Raw genomic sequence first — 21,408 nt, 5'->3', positions numbered from 1 at the left:
ATGGTGTATCAGTTGTGTTAACAAGCAGCAGCAGTAGAATCATCAATAACAGCAGTAGTTGAATCATCATCATCATCCCCAATAACAGTGATCATCATCAGCAGCGGAATCATCATCAACAATACTTCATCCATAAACAGTTTAGTTTCAGACTACTGACATGGCAATAACCAAGTATATTGACACTGCATGTTACAGACAAATTTGTTTTGAAAGCCATAATAGGAATGGGTCTCACCTCACAGAAGTCCATGCCCTCCTCAAACACATCCTCCACGGACTTCTTATGCATGTGGCATTTTATGACAATGCAGCTAAATGTTTTACAATACCTCACCTGCGAAGTAATTCAAAGGATCTCAGAGAGCGCTATGCAGCTTTAACACTCTATAAAATACGGAGAACACAATTATTATTGTACCTTATTCCTAGTCAAAGCAGCATTTACAGTCATGCTTCCCATGTTAGATATGGTGGATTGTGCAGCAGCTCTAGTAGGCTCTGTGTATTATAAACAATAACTGATGAAGAAAAAAAAGACAAGGATCAGCAATATGCAAACAGTCAACATTTGGCCCCCAAATCTTTCATAATTTTTTTTTTTTTACAAATGTGTGTAAATTGATTCACCTTCTTTATCTTTGCCTAAGAGCATGAAGTTAGTTTGGTTCATATTGGAGGCAGTGGAGCCTTGATCATCAACGTCTTTGCCATCATCTAGTCCTGAGTTAGAAACAGTGACTTGAAAGTCATTGGGGTCATCATATCGGTCGGCCTGTGCCAGGGTTGACGACGTCAGAGTAACTGTTCCCCGTCTCTGTTGTGGGGAAGACATCATCTGCATCATAGCCCTGAATGTACAGATAGGTAGGGAGGTTGTCTTTGTGATGGGCCTTAGAGTCTGTCAGTCTTGACTTTGGGGAATTCTTCATTACTGTTTCCATTGTTCTGAGATGTTGGTAGGACATTGTATTGTCGTGGTAGATCAAGCTACTCTCACTCTGAGATGTAGCGAAGACATCTGTAATCAAATCAAACTATATTTATAAAGCCCTTTTTACATCAGCCGATGTCACAAAGTGCTATACAGAAACCCAGCTTAAAACACCAAACACTGCAGATGTAAAAGCACAGTGGCTAGGAAAAACTCCCTAGAAAAGGCAGGAACCTAGGAAGAAACCTAGAGAGGAACCAGGCTCTGAGGGGTGGCCAGTCCTCTTCTGGCTGTGCCAGGTGGAGATTATAACAGTACATGGCCAAGATGTTCAAACATTCATAGATGACCAGCAGGGTCAAAAAATAATTATCACAGTGGTTGTAGAGGGTGTAACAGGTCCTCCTGGAGGGAGAGAATTAGAGGGGGCATACTTAAATTCACACAGGACACCAGATAAGACAGGAGAAATACTCCAGACACAACAGACTGACCCTAGCCCCCCGACACAAACTATTGCAGCATACAGTGGCTTGCGAAAGTATTCACCCCCCTTGGCATTTTTCCTATTTTGTTGCCTTACAACCTGGAATTAAATTTGATTTTTTTTTTGGGGGGGGGGTTGTATCATTTCATTTACACAACCTTTGAAGATGCAAAATAGTTTTTGGGGTGAAACAAACAAGAAATTAGACAAAAAAATAAAAAATATTCACCGCCCAAAGTCAATACTTTGTAGAGCCACCTTTTGCAGCAATTACAGCTGCAAGTCACTTGGGGTATGTCTCTATAAGCTTGGCACATCTAGCCACTGGGATTATTGCCCATTCAAGGCAAAACTGCTCCAGCTCCTTCAAGTTGGATAGGTTCCGCTGGTGGACAGCAATCTAAGTCATACCACAGATTCTCAATTGGTTTGAGGTCTGGGCTTTGACTAGGCCATTCCAAGACATTTAAAAATATTTCCCCTTAAACCACTAGTGTTGCTTTAGCAGTATGCTTAGGGTCATAATCCTGCTGGAAGGTGAACCTTCGTCCCAGTCTCATCTCTGGAAGACTGAAACAGGTTTCCCTCAAGAATTTCCCTGTACTTAGCGCCATCCATCATTCCTTCAATTCTGACCAGTTTCCCAGTCCCTGCCGATGAAAAACATCCCCACAGCATGATGCTGCCACTCCATGCTTCACTGAGTGGATGGTGTTCTCAGGGTGATGAGAGGTGTTGGGTTTGCGCCAGACATAGCGTTTTCCTTGATGGCCAAAACGCTCAATTTTAGTCTCATCTGACCAAAGTACCTTCTTCCATATGTTTGGGGAGTTTCCCACATGCCTTTTGGTGAACACCAAACATGTTTGATTATTTTTTTCTTTAAGCAATGGCTTTTTTCTGGCCACAATTCTGTAAAGCCCAGCTCTGTGGAGTGTACGGCTTAAAGTGGACAGATACTCCAATCTCCGCTGTGGAGCTTTGCAGCTCCTTCAGGGTTATCTTTGTTGCCTCTCTGATTAATGCCCTCCTTGCATGGTCCGTGAGTTTTGGTGGACGGCCCTCTTGGCAGGTTTGTGGTGCCATATTCTTTCCATTTTTTAATAATGGATTGAATGGTACTCCGTGGGATGTTCAAAGTTTCTGATAAAAAAAATGTATAACCCAACCCTGATCTGTCTTTCTCCACAACTTTGTCCCTTCTTATTTATTTATTTATTTATTTAACCAGGTAGGCTAGTTGAGAACAAGTTCTCATTTGCAACGGCGACCTGGCCAAGATAAAGCAAAGCAGTTCGACACATACAGAGTTACACATGGAATAAACAAACATAGTCAATAATACAGTAGAAAGTCAATAATACAGTAGAAAGTCTATATACAGTATGTGCAAATGAGGTAGTATAAGGGAGGTGAGGCAATAAATAGGCCATGGTGGCAAACTAATTACAATATAGCAATTAAACACTGGAATGGTAGATGTGCAGAAGATGAATGTGCAAGTAGAGATACTGGGGTGCTAAGGAGCAAGATAAATAAATAAAAAAATACACTATGGGGATGAGGTAGTTGGATGGGCTATGTACAGGTGCAGTGATTTGTGAATTGCTCTGACAGCTAGTGCTTAAAGCTAGTGAGGGAGATACGAGTCTCTGACCTGACCTGTTTGTAGAGCTCCTTGGTCTTCATGGTGCCGCTTGCTTGGTGGTGCACCTTGCTTAGTGGTGTTGCAGACTCTGGGGCCTATCAGAACAGGTGTATATATACTGAGATCATGTGACCAATCATGTGACACTTAGATTGCACACAGGTGGACTTTAACTAATTATGTGACTTCTGAAGGTAATTGGTTGTACCAGATCTTATTTAGGGGCTTCATAGCAAAGGGGGTGAATACATTTCTTTGAATATTTTGAAACAAATAATTGTTTTCATTTCATTTCACCAATTTGGACTATTTTGTGTAAGTCCATTACATGAAATCCAAATAAAAATCAATTTAAATTACAGGTTGTAATGCAACAAAATAGGAAAAATGCCAAGGGGGATGGATACATTTGCAAGGCACTGTAAATACTGGAGGCTGAGACAGGAGGGGTCAGGAATCATCCTCAGTATAGTTCACTATCTCATTCTTGAAAGATGTCTTACATTTTTTTATGTAACTAGGCAAGTCAGTTAAGAACAAATTCTTATTTACAATGACGGCCTACACCGGCCAAATCCGGACGACGCTGGGCCAATTGAGGGACTCCCAATCACGGCTGGTTGTGATAGCCTGGATTTGACCCAGAGATGCAGTGTCTTAGACCACTGCGCCACTCGGGAGCCCCAAAGAAGGGGTGACTTTCATTATATCTTTTTCCGTATTGTTTCTCTCAGTCTTGAGTGTAGAGATGTTCGTGATGAAATCTTGAGTTTTGGTGTATTATCCCCCAGTCTGAGATGTAGGGAAGATTTCTTTTTTACGGTCTGTATTGTAGAAGTCTCTTCCTGGTGGGACCATGGTGGTGTGAATGGTTTGGCTGTTCTCAGTCTTTGACCTGGTTGTGTATATGGGATACAGTTTGCTCATGGTCGTGGTGGGTTGGTTGGTTTGAGCTTTGGTCATCTTGGGGTCATTTGTGGAAGTTGGTCTCCATTTCCCACAGTTTTCCTAATAGTTCATTTCAAAAGCACTAAATAATAACGTGCAGAGAATGTCTGCAAAAGTGTAGCCTGAGTCCCAGTATAAACAGACAGTACAAACAGATCTGGCACTCAGGCTAGCAAAGGTGTGTTAATGAAGGTTTCAGATTCTGTCATGTGATGGGTGTGGGCATTATTTTGGTGAGCTGAGTATTCCTCAATGAGAGATAAAAACATATATCCAGCTTGTTAGTGTTGTCCCTAGGGTCCAGGAACACCTGTAGAACACACTGTAGTTGTTTTATGACGCCCTCAGGACACAAACGAGATCAAGAGCCAGAAATGCCATCTCAACCCATCAGCCAAGGAAAGGCTTAGCTCCTAGTCCTCTTTAAACAAGAGGCAGCCTTTGAATGGGTGCAGCCTGGAGACTGATAATGTGGTCATGTGAATTAGTGCCCAACTAGATTGGTAAACAACACAATACTATGTCCATCTCTGTTTAATACATGTTTCTATAGAGTATCACTATTTATGATTGTCGGATGGTGTATATTAGTTAAACAGACCAAATTCATCATCAGATGAACTGTTCTTTTAGTAATATTCAGGCATCCTTCTTCCCTCAACTGTACTCTTACATTGGCAAACTGATCCTGTAAGTCAATTTGCATGTCTCTGCAAGGCATATTACAAGAACAATATTGACTAATTAACAACTCACTCAAATATAGTACAAGTCTTATTTGTTTAATGCCAAAAAGACTGCTGAGCAAGCCTTAAATATTTTAATACATTTATGAGGAATTACATTTTCCATACCAGGCAAACAGAGGAATCAATGAGCAGGTGTAAAGATATAGCTAGTCTTCCCTCTCTTCCACTCCTTTAAAAAGGGACTGTCCATGTGACAAGGCAAGGGTTCTTCCAAACCATGGGTCCTGTCAAAGCACCATTGGATGTAGAAGAGGTACATTTATCCCAAAAAATGTTTAATCACAAGGGAATGGGCAGTCGTTCAAGTGACCCCCTAAGCCCCTCAAACTCAACTCGGAACATCAAAACCAGTTCCACTGCATTTTTTCATTGTTCCCTTCTAATCAGGAACTGATTTAGACCTGGGACACCAGGTGGGTGCAATTAATTATCAGGTAGAATAGAAAACCAGCAAGCTCTGGACCTCGTAAGGAGTTGAATACCCCTGCCCTGAGCAACTTGATAAGACATTACAATTGCTTTCTACTAGAACTAACAACTCAGAAACAACAATGGTGACAAATGGCACTCAAATTTATTATTAAAATCAGTGGCTGCTTCATTTCAAAATGGTTGTCAAAGGGAGGAATTACTAAAAACATTACAACTTACAGTTAAAGATACAACAGATTAAGTGGAAATGAAAAGGTCAAATAAAGACATTTTTCGGTGGGCATCACGTTGCGCGTCTCAACTCTCTACAGCAGACCCTGTCTCTTCAGATCCTCGTAGGTCTTCTTGTTGACCACGTTTCCACTGGAGTCCTCGTACTCCTCCTCTGTATCTGGTTGCCACCGCTCTGATGACTTCTGGGACTTCAGCTTTGACCACACTGGGTTAAAAATACATATTAGTATTATCATCCATCATGATCCAGCACATGGACTGAAAGACCAGTCTTGTTATTTTTTTTACATTTTTTCCAACAATTTCATGATATCCAATTGGTAGTTACAGTCTTGTCCCATCTCTGCAATTCCCGTACAGACTCGAGAGAGGCAAAGGTCGAGAGCCATGCGTCCCCCGAAACATGACCCCGCCAAGTGGCACTGCTTCTTGACACACTGCTCGCTTAAACTGGAAGCCAGCTGCACCAATGTGTCGGAGGAAACACCTTACAGCTGGCGACCGAATTCAGCTTGCAGGCACCCGGATGGCCACAAGAAGTCGCAAGAGCGCAATTGGGCAAGGAAATCCCGTCCAGTCAAACCCTCCCCTAACCCAGACGAAGCTGGGCCAATTGTGCGCCGCCTTCCGGTCAGGGCCGGCTGTGTCAGCCTGGGAATCGAACCCGGGTCTTTAGTGATGCCTCAAGCACTGTGCTGCAGTGCCTCAGACCGCTGCACCACTCGGGAGGCCGTGACCAGTCATTTTTTATTCTTTATTTAACCAGTAAAGACCCTTGCGGTCAGAAACTTTTTTGCGAGGGCAATCTGGATGCACAACTACACTGACCAATATTTATTGGTCTGGTAAAACTTTTTTTTCCCTCTAACATGATTCTATTCAACCCAAATAACAATACTCATTCTTTTCACTTGTCATCTGCCTCAGCCTCTATCAGGGCTGTAACAGAACTACTTACGAGAGACAGCGTCCTCGATCTGGGTGACGTTGGCAAAGTGAGCCGTGTTGGGGATTCCCAGGCAGCGCATGCCATGGGCGTGACGCCACTCCTGTGGGGTGGGGAAGACAACATATTAGCTAGCAACAATATTAGCGGAGAACAGAATTAGTACACTTTCTAAATTCAAATCCTCTTCAGTTTCACTCATTATACACATATTAAAAAACAAAAGGAGGGCATTGATATTACAATGTAATAACCCAGTATGACATAAGCTAATAATAATGAGAAATTTGAACATACTGCAAAGTGCCTCTGGAAGGCCTTGGGTCCCCTGTATGTGTAGTTTCCACAGATCTCACAGTTATAGTTGATGTTCAGCCCATGGAGTTTATACAGCCAGTATGGAATGGGCTAGAACAGATAAACAAGGTAAGTGTGGTGGCATGCAACCGCTGTACAATAAAGTCTGAATAAATAATACCTATTTTTGTATTTGATTGCCATTGCAGAACTTTTTCACAGCTAGTACACAGGTCTGATATATGGAAGAAGGTCCTGACCTTTCCATCCCAGCCGAGAGGCAGGTTCTTGGGGTTGTAGATGATCTCGTTGTCCTCATCTTCACTCTCACTCTCACTGAGCTGCTCCTCTTCTTCATCCTCTCTCTCCTCTCCTGTCCGGGCCTGCTTCCTCTGCACGTTCTCATGGGTCAGCTGCCTCTGCTCCTACAGTGCCATAGACAATCAGATGGAACTGTGAACAGGTGTTCGTGTGGATTATCGGAAATAACACCTATAGAATGGCCCGGAACTAACCATTTTATAAAGGCCCATTTCAAAAGTCGTCCTAAAAACTACTGACATTGATTAAATACGATTGTGAAAATATATAAAAGGAGTCATCCTTGGCAGCTTTTACATACCCCCAGGATTTCCACATACTCATAAATCTGAGACTCCAGGAAGGCGATTTCTTTGTTACGCTCCGTGTCTCTGCAGAGATTAGAATGGTCAATAACAAGGCTATATCATGCCACCAGGTGCAGAAAAACACACACATGCAAGTGTTTAACTGACGATCACATACTTCTTGGGTCCTTTGGACTTAGGGTTCTTGGCGAACAGGGAGGGATCCAGAGATTCCAGAGATTTGCCTTTGGTGCTAAACAGCCTCTGGGCTCTCTCCTCCAGGGTTCTGTGGGGTCACATACACATTTAGCCACATACAGCCATTTAACAACCTTTCATCTGACACACCCAATCCAATATTAAATTCGTCATTACTAGGGCTGTGGCGGTCATGAAATTTCATCAGCCAGTGATTGTCAATCAAATAACTCTCACAGTAATTGACCGTTAATTAACAAACACATTTAGCATCTCCTGGCTTCCACACAGCCTACAAGCCACTGATGCTGACCTTTGGAACATCTACAATTTCAAAAGTCTAATAAATCCATGTAATATAGCCTACACCTTCACAATAAATCCATTTTATATTTTAGACAGGTCTGAAGAAACATGATATGAAGAAAATGTAGTCTATTTCAGAAGAAAATAGCAGCATACTCTGAGTTGTCCTTATGTTAGGTCCTGATCTGGCTATGCCAAATGGCTGTGGGCTACACTAGTTCATTTAGCAGACAAGATTTGCTTAGAATTCCGGGGCATTATTTTATAGTATGAAGAATACAAGTGAACAAAGCTGAATAAAATAGAAAGGATATTTTCTCCGAACGATTTGAGGGAGTGCGCACATGCGGCTCTTCTGTGTTGAGCGGTTAACAAAAATAGGTACTCCTATATGCTCAAGTTATTAATATAAGCACTGTTAGGCTTTACACCCTTTGTAAAGCGGATTAATGTGCTTCATTTTAAAGAAGTTATTTTGCCACTTTAGTTGTGTTATAAACCTTATTAAAATATATAGGCTAGGCTACATGAGGTGTGCGACTGATTTGAAGAAGTTGCAAAAAACAAAAGTGATAATATATAATTCACAAGTGATAGGCTAATATTGTCACATCAGACTATTCTTGATTTAATCTTGTCTTTACATATAAGAAATAATGTGTGAAATTCATTTGGATTTAGAATGGACCATTATCATGCACCTGTCTCGAAAAAGGAGAAGGGTGGAAGAAAAACACGTCATCTCTGCACTTAAATAGCAGCCTCTTTTGCTGTGGTTCATTTTCATGCCAGCCAGGGAGGCTATACTCCTGTTGTAAAGATAAGCAATGTGCTTAATGTTAGGAAAGTTGAGAAATAAATATAGTAGGCCTAGCCTATAGAAAGCTAATTGGATCCTCTTTTCAATAGAGGCTTTCACTCCGTTTTCTCGCACAATTGCATAGCCTATAGAGATGTTGCGCAACACGAGCTCATGGGCTCTAATGAAGTGTTTGATTAAATGTTCGATTTGCATTGATGTCAGAGTGATTAGAGGAACAATAGAGTGCTGAGTACCATGCTTGGTAAGCTGCTAATTCAAGTATGGTAGGCTACTAATGACCATCAGCAGTATTAGACTTTGTAGAAGCCCAATTACCGTCACTAAACGGTCAGCAGGTAGCCTAGTGGTTAGAGCGTCGGACTAGTAACCGAAGTGTTGCAAGATCGAATCCCCGAGCTGATAAGGTAAAAATCTGTCGTTCTGCCTCTGAACAAGGCAGTTAACCCACTGTTTCTAGGCCGTTATTGAAAATAAGAATTTGTTCTTAACTGACTTGCCTAGTTAAATAAAAGGTAAAATAAAACATAAAAAAAAAACATGCAATTTGACTGCCTTCATGACTCGTGACCAGCAGGGTGGCGGTAATACGGTCACCGCAACAGCCCTAATTATTACACCGTCTATCTATACTCCTAGTCCACAGATGGAATTCGATATTACATTATTCCAGTTACTGTTATAACATTACTTTTATTACCATATTCCAGACTGATTGCATGTCCATAGACGACCTCCCAGCCACAGAAGAGCATGTTAATTGCTTACCCTCCACATTTCAGGCCCAGGGCCATAAGGGCAGACTTCAACCTGTCCAGACCCAGGGAAGCCAACTCCTCCCAAGAGGAGAAAGCAGAAAGGTCCAGGTGGGCTCCTGCATGGGTCAGAGCACTGCTTGTCTCTTTCTATAAGAGAATTAAAAAAATAAAATAATTAAAACACCCATCTAGACCATCACACTACTGTCACTATAGTAGACGTCCTCCCCATCTTGGACACTCACTGGCCAGCCAGGGAAGGTCCCCATCTCCCACTTCTTCTCAAACTCTCCCAGGATCTTGCCGTAGAGATCATTCTGGTCGAGCAGAGGTTTGACTCTCTCTGTGTAGTCCTGAAGGTACTCCAGTAGCATCTCTAAGTACCTGTTATAACATAACACAGGTGTCACACAACCTGATGGAAAAACTAATTAAAAAGGTACTACAATTATATAGGAATAGCATTTATACTGAACACAAATATGAATAAAACGTCAAGTGTTGGTTCAATGTTTCATGAGTTTAAATAAAAGAAAAAAGCATATTTCGCTCAAATTGTGCACAAATTTGATTACATCCCTGTTAGTGAGCATTTCTTCTTTCCCAAGATAATCTATCCACCTGATAAGTGTGGCATATCAAGAAGCTGATTAAACAGCATGATTATTACACAGGTGCACCTTGTGCTGGGACAAAAGGCCACTAAAACATGCAGTTGTGTCACAACACAATGCCACAGATGTCTCAAGTTGAAGGTGCGTGCAATTGGCATGCTGACTGCAGGAATGGCCACCAGAGCTGATGCCAGACAATTAAATGTTCATTTCTTGACCATAAGCCACCTCCACTGTCATTTAAAAAAAATTGGCAGTACGCCCAACCAGCCCCACAACTGCAGACCACGTGTAACCATGCCAGCCCAGGACCTCCACATCCGGCTTCTTCACCTGCGGGATGGTCTGAGACGAACCACCTGAACAGCTGATGAAACCGAGTTTGTACAACCGAAGAATTTCTGCACAAACAGTCAGGGAAGCTTATCTGTGTCCTCGTCATCCTCACCAGGGTCTTCTCATGACTGCAGTTCAGCGTCGTAACCGACTTCAGTGGGCAAATGCTCACCTTCGATGGCCACTGGCACCCTGGAGAAGTGTTCATTGATAAATCCTGGTTGCAACTGTACTGGGCAGATAGCTTGTATTGCGTCGTGTGGGCAAACGTTTTGCTGATGTCAACGATGTGAACAGAGTGCCCCATGGTGGTGGTATGGGCAGGCATAAGCTACGGACTACAAACACAATTCCATTTTATCGATGGCAATTTAAATACACAGAGATACCATGACAAGATCCAGAGGCCCATTGTTGCGCCATTCATCCGCCACCATCATCTAATTTTTCAGCATGATAATACACGGGCCCCATGTCGCAAGGATCTGTACATAATTCCTGTAAGCTGAAAATGTTCCAGTTCCTCCATGGCCTGCATTCTCACCAGACATCTCACTTATTAAGCATGTTTGGGATGCTCTGGATCGACATGTACGACAGCGTGTTCCAGATCCCGCAAATATCCAGCAACTTCACACAGCCATTGAAGAGGAGTGGGACAACATTCCACAGGCCACAATCAACACCCTGATCAACTCTATGGGAAGGAGATGTGTCACACTGCATGAGGCAAATGGTGGTCATACCAGATACTGATTGGTTTTCTGATCCACAACTACTTTAAACATTTTTTTAATCTGTATTCCCAGTCATGTGAAATTCATAAATTAATTAGGCCTTAATCTATTTCAATTGACTGATTTCCTTATATGAAATGTAACTCCGTAAAATCGTTGACATTTTTGCATGTTGTGTTTAGTGTAGTACATTTACAAAGAAAACATCTGCACGATAAAAACAGTTAGCTATGCTTACTTTTTGTATTCAGCGTTCTTTCTGTCTTTGGAGATATCAAACAGCTGGTCAAACGAGGACAGGTAGCTGATGTACTCCAGTTTCTGAAACAGAGGCCAGAAGGTTTTAGTATAGTTTTCAAGACTAAGGTGAAGATTATGGTGGGTATGGAGTAGAGGTCGATCGATTATGATTTTTCAACGCCGATAAGGATTATTGGAGGACCAAAAAAAGCCGATACCGATTAAATCGGCCAATTTTTTTTAAATTTGTAATAATGACAATTACAACAATACTGAATGAACACTTATTTTAATTTAATACAAATACTATCAATTTAGCCTCAAATAAATAATGAAACATGTTCAATTTGGTTTAAATAATGCAAAAACAAAGTGTTGGAGTGGTAAAAGTGCAATATGTGCCACGTAAAAAAGCTAACATTTAAGTTCCTTGCTCAGAACATGAGAACATATGAAAGCTGGTGGTTCCTTTTAACATGAGTCTTCAATATTCCCAGGTAAGATGTTTTAGCTTGTAGTTATTATAGGAATTATAGGACTATTTCTCTTTATACGATTTGTATTTCATATACCTTTGACTATTGGATGTTCTTATAGGCACTTTAGTATTGTCAGTGTAACAGTATAGCTTCCGTCCCACTCCTCGCTCAAACCAGGAACACATCGACAACAGCCCCCCTCGAAGCAGCGTTACCCATGCAGAGCAAGGGGAACAACTACTCCAAGTCTCAGAGCGAGTGACGTTTGAAACGCTATTAGCTCGCACCCGGCTAACTAGCTAGCCATTTCACATCGGTTACACCAGCCTAATCTCGGGAGTTGATAGGCTTGAAGTCATAAACAGCGCAATGCTTGAAGAATTGCGAAGGGCTGCTGGCAAAACGCACGAAAGTGCTGTTTGAATGAATGCTTACGAGCCTGCTGGTGCCTACCACTGCTCAGTCAGACTGCACTATCAAATCATAGACTTCATTATAATTTAATAACACACAGAAATACGAGCATTAGGTCATTAATATGGTCGAATCCGGAAACTATCATCTCGAAAACAAAACGTTTATTTTTTCTGTGAAATACGGAACCGTTCCGTATTTTATCTAACGGGTGGCATCCCTAAGTCTAAATATTCCTGTTACATTGCACAACCTTCAATGTTATGTCATAATTACGTAAAATTCTGGCAAATTAGTTCGCAACGAGCCAGGCGGCCCAAACTGTTGCATATACCCTGACTCTACGCGCAATGAACGCAAGAGAACTGACACAATTTCACCTGGTTAATATTGCCTGTTAACCTGGATTTCTTTTAGCCAAAAATGCAGGTTTAAAAATATATACTTCTGTGTATTGATTTTAAGAAAGGCATTGATGTTTATGGTTAGGTACAGCCGTGAAACTTGAAATCGGCCCTAATTAATCGGCCATTCCGATTAATCGGCCGACCTCTAGTATGGAGTGGGCACCTTACCTCGGCCCCTTTCAGGTTGACAAACTTCCGATAGCAGTCATGGAGATCCAGGTAGCGTCCATAGGCCTCCTCATCACTGAACTCCACCATGTCTGGGGAAAGACAACATAAATCATTACATTAACACCTACACTGAGAGTCCGATATGGATACCACCACCATAGTGTAGAAAGCTCACTCTGTGTTTCTTCCGTTGGGTTCTCTCTAGCCTTGACCAGCTCATCAAACTCCATGGACATGGGCACACATATCTGAAACAACAATAACATACAGATTTAGCCACAGCAGGAGACATAAATAAATCCTGATCAAGGTTGGTTGACCCAAACTTTTGTTCAAGATTTGGTTTAAGACATTTATTGTGGAACATGCAATAACACGAGGACCTTTTTCCTTTCATGCACCTGGAACTGTAGAATTACATACAGAATCCATAGACATATAGAATTATAATAGTAATTTAAAGGGGCAATCTGCAATGGTGTATCTATTTGACTTTTAAATTAATTACATAACCCCATTGATTCTTGAAGAATAACTTAAAAATGCCTCATGCGCTTAGTTAAAACTGTCATACCCCACCAGAAGCCAAAATATAAGCTTGTTTTACTCCATTGTTTGTAAACAAACACTGTAGAGTACAGCCTCCAGGGCCTAAAATTAACACCCGCCAAATGTGGGTAGGTTTTGGCATTGGCGGGTAAAATGTCCATTTCACCCGCCACGTTGGCGGGTGGTCAGGGCTCCACAGTGCAAGCATGTCACTTGCACTTGTGACAAAATAGCCAAGTATGATCACATTTATAGTAAAATAAATGCAGGAGTAGCTGTATAAAATATTTCTTCCATTTTTTTTTTCTTCTATAGCTGGTAAATTAAAACACTGTCAAATAACCCTACATAGCCTATTCCACCCCGCGTTGCAACACTGCCTGGCTGGGAGCTGTGCTCAAGTGACGAGGTGAGTGAAAGTTTTTTTTATTTTTAGAAGCGCTGCGCACAGGCATAAAAGTTGGTTTAATTTACTAGAAAATAACATCTACTGAAGTGAGACTTTGTCCTTGTGTTTCTTGGCTATTTACATTGTTTTGTCCACAAACTAGGTTTTTCTACTGCTAGGGAAGAGAATACAACGCTTCTACTACCAGTGGTGGAAAAAGTACCCAATTGTCATACTTGAGTAAAAGTAAAGATATCTTAATAGAAAATGACTCAAGTAAAAGTTAGTCAGTCACCCAGTAAAATACTACTTGAGTAAAAGTCTAAATATACTTAAATATCAAAAGTAAATGTACAAATAATTTACACTTCCTTATATTATTATAAAATTTTTTTACGTATGGATAGCCAGGGGCACACTCCAAAGCCCAGACATAATTTACAAACAAAGCATGTGTTTAGTGAGTCAGCCAGATCAGGGATGACCAGGGAGGTTCTTTGGACAAGTGTGTGAATTAGACCATTCTCTGTCCTGCTAAGCATTTAAAATATAACGAGTACTTTTGGGTGTCAGGGAAAATGTATGGAATAGAAAGCAAAACATTTTCTTTAGGAATGCAGTGAAGTAAAATTATTTTTACTTAAGTACTTTACACCACTGTCTACTACTCAGACGCAATCTCACAGGCACAAACATGACTCGAGTCGCGTTACCACTAACATTTGTCTCGTGATATTTTTATTAAAAAAATGAAATTAAACAATATACATTGTTTACAATTTTGTCATTTAGCAGACACTTATCCAGAGCGACTTAAAGTTAGTGCATTCATCTTAAGATAGCTAGGTGGGACAACCACATCACAGGCATAGAAAGTACATTTTTCCTCAAAGTAGCTATCCGTAGAGTCAGAGCTAGAAAGGGGGGAGGGGTGTCAACTGAAAGTGCTGGTTCACATTTAATTTTTAGTTGTTGAGGACTATTTAAGATACTGTTTGAAGAGGTAGGGTTTCAGGTGTTTTCAGAAGATGGGCAGGGACTCTGCTGTCCTAGCTTCAGGGGGAAGCTGGTTCCAACATTGGGGTGCCAGGACAGAGAAGAGCTTGGACTGGGCTTAGTGGGTGATGCCCTCCCGTAGGGTTGGGAGGGCCAAGAGACCTGAGGTGGCAGAAAGGACTGCTTGGGTTGAGGTGTAGGGTTTGCGCATAGCCTGAAGGAAGGGAGGGGCAGTTTCTCTTGCTGTTCCATAGGTTAGCACCATGGTTTTGTAGTGGATGCGAGCTTCGACCGGAAGCTAGTGGAGTGTGTGGAGGAGGGGGGTGACAGAGAACTTGGGAAGGTTGAAAACCAGGCGGGCTGCAGCATTCTGGATAAGTTGCATGGGTTTGATGGCACAAGCGGTGAGCCCAGCCAACAGCAAGTTGCAGTAGTCCAGACGGGTGAGGATAAGTGCCTGGATTCTGTTTGTGTGTACCACATTACTTCTTACTAGTAATACATTTATTGTTTTAGAAACATTAAAGTATGCTTATCAATTTTTTTGTCTTGTTGGTGTAATTGTAGTGGGGGAAAACATCTGTCTGTAAAACATCTGAGTGACTGTTAGATTTAAAAATCTATCTGCTACAGTGGCTAGTTTACCCAAAAGTACATGTTATGCCCCAATAGCCTCAAAATATGTTTCAAACTATACTTGATATCATGGATGGTCAGTCTTAACTCTCTCTATGAATTTGAGTGGTTACATTTCTCCTGCCCCATCCCCTCAGCTTTTTACCAAAACAATGGCAGATTGCCCCTTTCAAAACAGATCTGTGTCTAGAACTACATATGGTTTTTGAGAACCTTCTCAACAGAGAAGATATACTTCTGACATGATTTCTTCAGTTTATAGCTAGGACAGACAGGAAGCAGCTAACAAAAAAATTACCTCATTAGGATGCTTCCTGTGGAACTCCTTGATCTGTTTAAGTCTGTTGTAGAACTCTGCAAACTCATTTGGTCCTGAGATGGCGTTCAGTTCATCCTTCCTCATACTGTAGAAAGAGAACACAACAATATTACACCTCTGACTTACTCCACATAGCAAGGCTAATCATGCTTGAGAGCTTGAAACATTACACACACTTACCCATCTTTGTCTTCATATGCTTCCCTGACAGTTGAACTCACGTCCATGTATCTCTGAAAGGATGATGAAGCTTGTCATTAAAAAAAAAACTTTCACATCATGCATGTCCTTGGCAAGGTAAATAAGTAGGCTGTTAGCCACAATACAAGTTAATATGAAAACACAGGTGCAACTTGTGATGTTTCAATATCACATAGAATACTCACATCCAACATTGCTCTTGTTCGATGGTCTGAGTTTATTTGTTCGCGTAACTGTTTGAGAAGAAACATGTATAAATATTAGTTAGCTGGCAGAGACAGAAACGGGACCAAACTCCACCCCATTGGGTTGTATTTACTAGTTATTATTACTAGCGTTAGATAGCCAAATAGCTAATGCAACTAACGTTAGCTGGCTGAGAATACAATTGTTGCCAGCTATATTGTAACTGATACAATTGTTAGTCGACCACAAATAAACAAAATAGTCGACCACAATTAAAAAAATAATAACACCTAAGCTACTATCCTCAGCAATAACGTTCACTAATATGAATTTGTTTAATGCTCTAACATTGATTTGCTTTGACTTTGGATCAATTAACGTCTTCATTAGCATTAAATAGCATTATCACTGATGCAACACATACCGTGGTTTTCTTATGCATCATTTCCTTTGTTTTGGCATCCAACAGCCTTTCCTTCTCCTCATGGTAGCGACGTTGTTGTTCTAAAATCGTCTCCATTGTTATTTCCTTAACCACAAATTACAGAAATAAGACGGACTTGAACAATGAATGCCATAAAACTTGGCCTACGTTGATTTTCAATGGCGCATGTTGCGCTAGAGAGGAAGTAGTTCCATAGTTTATACACCGCGTGAGGACACATCGTTCCCATAACTTTGGTTCCGCCACGCTCAGCGAGTTTTTGAGTATGGAAGAGAGAGCCCGTTTCTTTCTCCTGTTTTTTGTGAGTAATGTATTTGAGACTTTTTCACTGTGAAAAACGAATCTTTCCAGTTGTTCAATATGCTTGTATGCATAGCCGCATGGAGTAGTTTGGGGGTGGGAGTGCTGCATATTTTTTTTGTTTTTTATTGTGTTTTCAAGTGGGGTGCTAAAAAATATTTTAAAACAGTACTATTAAAAGCTCAGCGCACTACTTTTGTGAGAATCTTTTTTTTTTAATTCAGGTTTTTCAGGGGGTGCTGCAGCTTGTCTGATTTGAAGATGATGGTAATGTGTACTTTTCTTGAACTTTGCAAATAAAAAAAGTAGAAGGAAAAATGCCCTAATATATAAAAAGGACAGTAACCTATTCATGATATATTGTTAGGTTTGACCGTTATTCCTCTACAGCCAATGCTTGTTACCCTATTAGAACAGCGCAATACACACACACTTGGTTGCGCGTACTCGTGTACCCACTGTGTAAAAAAAAAAAGGAGAGGCGGTCCGGTTGTCTCATTCTCTCACAGCCAGAGCGGATAACGAAAGCGGAGAACCAGATCGAAGAGAACGGTCGAGCAACACACGGGATATAGCCTACTTCAGGTGTTGATAGAACATTGTTTGCGTCGACCGTCTGTGCGTCAACTATTTGGAAGGTAATCTCTTTCTGAAACATTGTAACAACTGCACATTGAAAGTAATGTTTAAAGACCCGATGGTCCGAGAGAAGAACAATATCCTCATACGGGGGGGTTGTGTATTTGGTGCCTAGATGACTCTTCTTGATATGGGCACAAAAAATCTTATCAGCTAATATTTCACTCAAGCTGCTGCGAACGATTTGTTTTGTGTGTCAGCGTATCTTTAGGCTATGGGGGAACATGAGGGTTCTCCTATTACTGTTGGGGTATTCATTTTTAGGCCTCCTCAATTACGTGGGGTGCAGGCGATGTGAGGGCTGCTCCCCCAGCAGTAGACCTACTGGCTCAGTTATTGTGACAGCCCCGCGTGACAACAGGGATTATTTACACAACAAAAGAAAATGTGCTCATCCTTATCTGTTGTATGAATGACTGAGACCAATGCAGCACGGGATTTGTTACTTTATAGCTGTTTTTATCATCACCGGTCCTTTTCAAAAGGAGAACACAAAGTATTTAAAGAACCGATGGCCTGGGAGAAGAACGATATCCTCATTTGAGGGGTTGCGTTGATGGTGTCATGTTGTTGTTACATGTATGTGCACCATGTCTTTGATAGCCAAATCTCACAGTATTTTCAATTGATCATAAGTCTTTAACTTGTCAAATAGATATGATTCATAGAATAGCATCAATAAAATAGAACAGAAACATAATGTTTCCTAGAAGATCATGCATTGTTAATGTATGCTTAGCCTATTAACAACACTCATCAGTTGCCTCAGTAGAAATCACCAATCACTGCATCAGGAGAAAAATGTGTTAATGCATCCAATTACTGTCTGTGCAGAATGTTGCCCAACGGATTCTGAGTGTTCATGACCAAAGTGTGTGTGGTATAGCTGCACTTTGCATTGATTGAAGATCTGCTGTCTGTCGTCATGCTCTTTCTGGAATGTGATGCTCCATCTGCTCCTTTACAGTAGCCCTACACACACTACACACACACTGCACACACACACACACACACACACACACACACACACACACACACACACACACACACACACACACACACACACACACACACACACACACACACACACACACTACACACACACTGCACACACACACACACACACACACACTACACACACACACACACACACACACACACTGCACACACACACTGCACACAACCCCCATATACTCAAACAACTACTTCTCATTCTGTGAATGTTTAAAATGCACAGCTTCACCTTGAGGGCTCATATGGTATGTTGGGAAATTACATTTCCTCAATGCGACCTTGTGGAAGGAGCTTTGATTATAGAGGCTGTGGTGTGAGCTGGTCTGTGGGGACATGGAACCTGCCTGCCTTACTATAATGACCTTTAAAAGACCTGAGACCTGGGAGGGGAACAGTATTTCATTCTGTTGGCTGTGGCTGGCTGGCTGGCCATCTCTGGTGGTTTGGTTTTTAATACTGGACTTCTAACAGAATAGCCACTGACTGAAAGACAACCACCGAACCAATAGGATTCAAACCTTTGATTGCTATATCTTTAGTCAGGTGATAAGCCTGCTTTGTAAGGTGTGTAGGGAAACCCCAAACCTTCGACTTATCTGTGTGTGTGTGTGTGTGTGTGTGTGTGTGTGTGTGTGTGTGTGTGTGTGTGTGTGTGTGTGTGTGTGTGTGTGTGTGTGTGTGTCCCAGTGCCAGGATGTCCAGTGAGGTGCAGCCCAGCTCGAGGCCGGAAGACAGTCCCAACACAAGTGGAGGCAGCTGGGACGCGGAGCAGAGAGAGGTGGCCCCTCCGGGTCAGGAGCAGGGTCAGGAGCGGGATCAGACAACGCCCAAGAAGAAAGAGGCCAAGATATCCAGCAAGACCGCTGCCAAGCTCTCCACCAGCGCCAAGAGGTAGAGCTGCAATTCTCTCTATTCTATTCTGTCCATGTAGGTTGTGTAAGGAAGTGTCCTTGATGGTCTTGTTCAAAAGTACTTCATAAACAGTATAATACGGAGATGATATTGACTCAGATGCACCTTGAAGCAGTGGATTTATTATAACCATCAATGGGTTATTATGAAATTCAATGGTCTGTGGGACATTAGAGAAAAACAAAGTGTTTGTGTCACAGAGAGAGAGCCCATGGATGCGTGAACATGAACAAGGGAGGCCTGCATGTTCTGTAATTGGTCCATTTCCCCCTGGATTCCCTCGTTCATTCCCTCATTTATTCCTCCCTCCATCCTCTCTTAACAGCCTGCAGCCTCACCAGGTAAAGTTTGCCACTTCAGGAGAAAATACTGTAGATGAAATTACAGAGCGTACTGTGCATTCAAGCCTGGGAACAACTTACTCCATAACTGTGGTGATTGTATTACAGTTATACAGCCCCTTGCAGAAAGACCTCTTTTTCCACTGCCTATAGTGAATAGTAGGGCACAATGATTTACCCTCAGTCTCCTCTCATCATGAACCAGAGAGTTTATTATCAATACAAGCACACAGAGGAGATGAGGGGATCTGCTGTCGTTTGTTCTGACATCGCTCACTCGCTCTTTGAGGTGTGGTGCCTACCTGTCAGCACTCCTCTGTGTGTGTCCGTGTGTGTGTGTGTGTGCACATTCCTCCATGGAGTGACATTTGGAGAGGAACGAGGGAATGAGTCGACAGCAACAGGGATGACAGGTTAAATTAACAAAAGGACCACCTGAGGTTCTCTCCCGCTCTGAGCCGTAGTGGTGGTGGTAGTGATGGTAGGGGTGGTGAGCGGAGGGGTGCCATTTCTACTGATGTTGTATATATATATACATCTTCACCCCTACTCTGAGACGCTTTATACATTCGTAACCAGGCTTATATCTCAAAATTAGGTTTATGATTATTCATGAGAGTAGCAGGGGTTAGAAGCAAAATTATTTTCCAATCATTTAGTGAACAGAAGCATTCTTTTTTTTTGTTCTGTTACACTGTTCCGACCTAGAAAATAAATATCTGAACCAGTTCGAACACCAAAAAAGTTATGTTTTATATCGTTCCTTTCTGCTCCTTTTTAAACCTCTGAAATCAACATTAAATTACTTCACCAATCAGTGTGGATAGAGCAGCAAGCTATAGTTAGTTGTTTACATGCATTGGACAGACAAGTGTAGGGCGCGAGGTGCGACTGAAATTTTGCGTGTGGGGGGAAGCGAGAGAGGGTGGAGGAGGAGGCTTGAAGCACTGGGCATCTTGTTATGACATGCATTATCTGAATTATGCCCACAGAATTATACCAACAGAGGAGCAACTTCTGAGGGAACTTTGAATGTCTTTGAACTTCCAAGAGTTGGCTTATTGTGGGACCAATTAAAAATCTCTCTCCCTAATTTCTGAATCACGCTTGTAACGTCAGTAGGCTACAGTAGCTTTTGTTTTGGAGGGGTAGGTAGCCTACACATGCACACACAGTGCTAAAGATTTTCAGCTGGCAGGCAGACACTGGAATAAGTTTCTGCGTGACAGAGTGAGTGCTTTGCATAGGCACTTTGTTGCATTTTTTTGTGGAACTGGGGAAAAAATTCCAGGAATGTAAAAGAACAGTATTAACCTGTTCACATGCTTTTAAAATAACAGTTCTGTTCCGGAACAGTATAGATCACTTTCGTTCCCAGATCTGATTCTTTTCCGGTTTTTGATTTTGTTCCCTGAACCAGTTCCAAACCCTGGAGAGTAGCTTGTTGTCAGTATTGTCTCAGTGTGAGTGGAATATTGCAGCCTTAATGGACGGTGAAGTCATTGATTGTATAAAAAAAACAGCACCTGGCTGTTAGAATCCTCAGAGCAAATCATTGGCATAGTTATGTAATGAGCAGTGCTGTGTACGGCAGTGAAATGTGAACCCTGTCCTGCTCCCGTCTACTCACTAAACTAAACCTTTATTTAGATTAGCCGTTAGCTGTGGAAATGATTCCAACATGTAGGGAGAGAGGAAGGGGGGAGAAAGTAAGAGAGA

The 21,408-nt window shown here is 41.7% G+C and overlaps 2 protein-coding genes across 2 annotated transcripts in view; one reads left to right on the top strand and one right to left on the bottom strand.

Moving 5' to 3' along the window:
- Nucleotides 1-4,785: 4,785 nt before the first annotated feature.
- On the bottom strand, nucleotides 4,786-16,686 carry LOC115175697 (splicing factor 3A subunit 3). Its single transcript, XM_029735141.1, has 15 exons — nucleotides 16,463-16,686; nucleotides 16,038-16,085; nucleotides 15,832-15,884; nucleotides 15,631-15,736; nucleotides 12,939-13,011; nucleotides 12,761-12,852; nucleotides 11,291-11,373; nucleotides 9,611-9,749; nucleotides 9,376-9,512; nucleotides 7,462-7,569; nucleotides 7,298-7,367; nucleotides 6,936-7,100; nucleotides 6,676-6,786; nucleotides 6,391-6,481; nucleotides 4,786-5,637 (listed from the first exon to the last, which is right to left on the bottom strand). Exons 1-15 carry the CDS (start codon nucleotides 16,556-16,558, stop codon nucleotides 5,504-5,506), a joined length of 1,506 nt encoding a protein of 501 aa, XP_029591001.1. The 5' UTR covers nucleotides 16,559-16,686; the 3' UTR covers nucleotides 4,786-5,503.
- A 578-nt stretch (nucleotides 16,687-17,264) lies between these two features.
- The window catches only part of LOC115175695 (ubiquitin-conjugating enzyme E2 E2), a 44,556-nt gene continuing 40,412 nt past the window's right edge, over nucleotides 17,265-21,408 (top strand). Inside the window, exons 1-2 of the mRNA XM_029735138.1 lie at nucleotides 17,265-17,421; nucleotides 19,124-19,327. Of these exons, the coding sequence (XP_029590998.1) occupies nucleotides 19,131-19,327 (197 nt within the window). The 5' untranslated portion in view covers nucleotides 17,265-17,421; nucleotides 19,124-19,130. The remainder of the gene's footprint in view (nucleotides 17,422-19,123; nucleotides 19,328-21,408) is intronic.

Source organism: Salmo trutta, chromosome 36 (genome assembly GCF_901001165.1).
Source record: "Salmo trutta chromosome 36, fSalTru1.1, whole genome shotgun sequence".
Lineage (NCBI taxonomy): Eukaryota > Metazoa > Chordata > Actinopteri > Salmoniformes > Salmonidae > Salmo > Salmo trutta.
Note: the sequence above shows the minus strand (reverse complement) of the source record. Positions and strands in the feature narration are given on the sequence as shown.

Bases quoted from the DNA above. Each gene is read 5' to 3' on its own strand.
- LOC115175697 (XM_029735141.1), bottom strand. From the start codon at position 16,558: ATGGAGACGATTTTAGAACAACAACGTCGCTACCATGAGGAGAAGGAA. The intron at 15,885-16,037 runs GTGAGTATTCTA...TCATCCTTTCAG, and splicing joins GAACAAGAGCAATGTTGGAT to AGATACATGGACGTGAGTTC. The intron at 9,513-9,610 runs GTGAGTGTCCAA...ATTCTCTTATAG, and splicing joins GGACCTTCCCTGGCTGGCCA to AAAGAGACAAGCAGTGCTCT.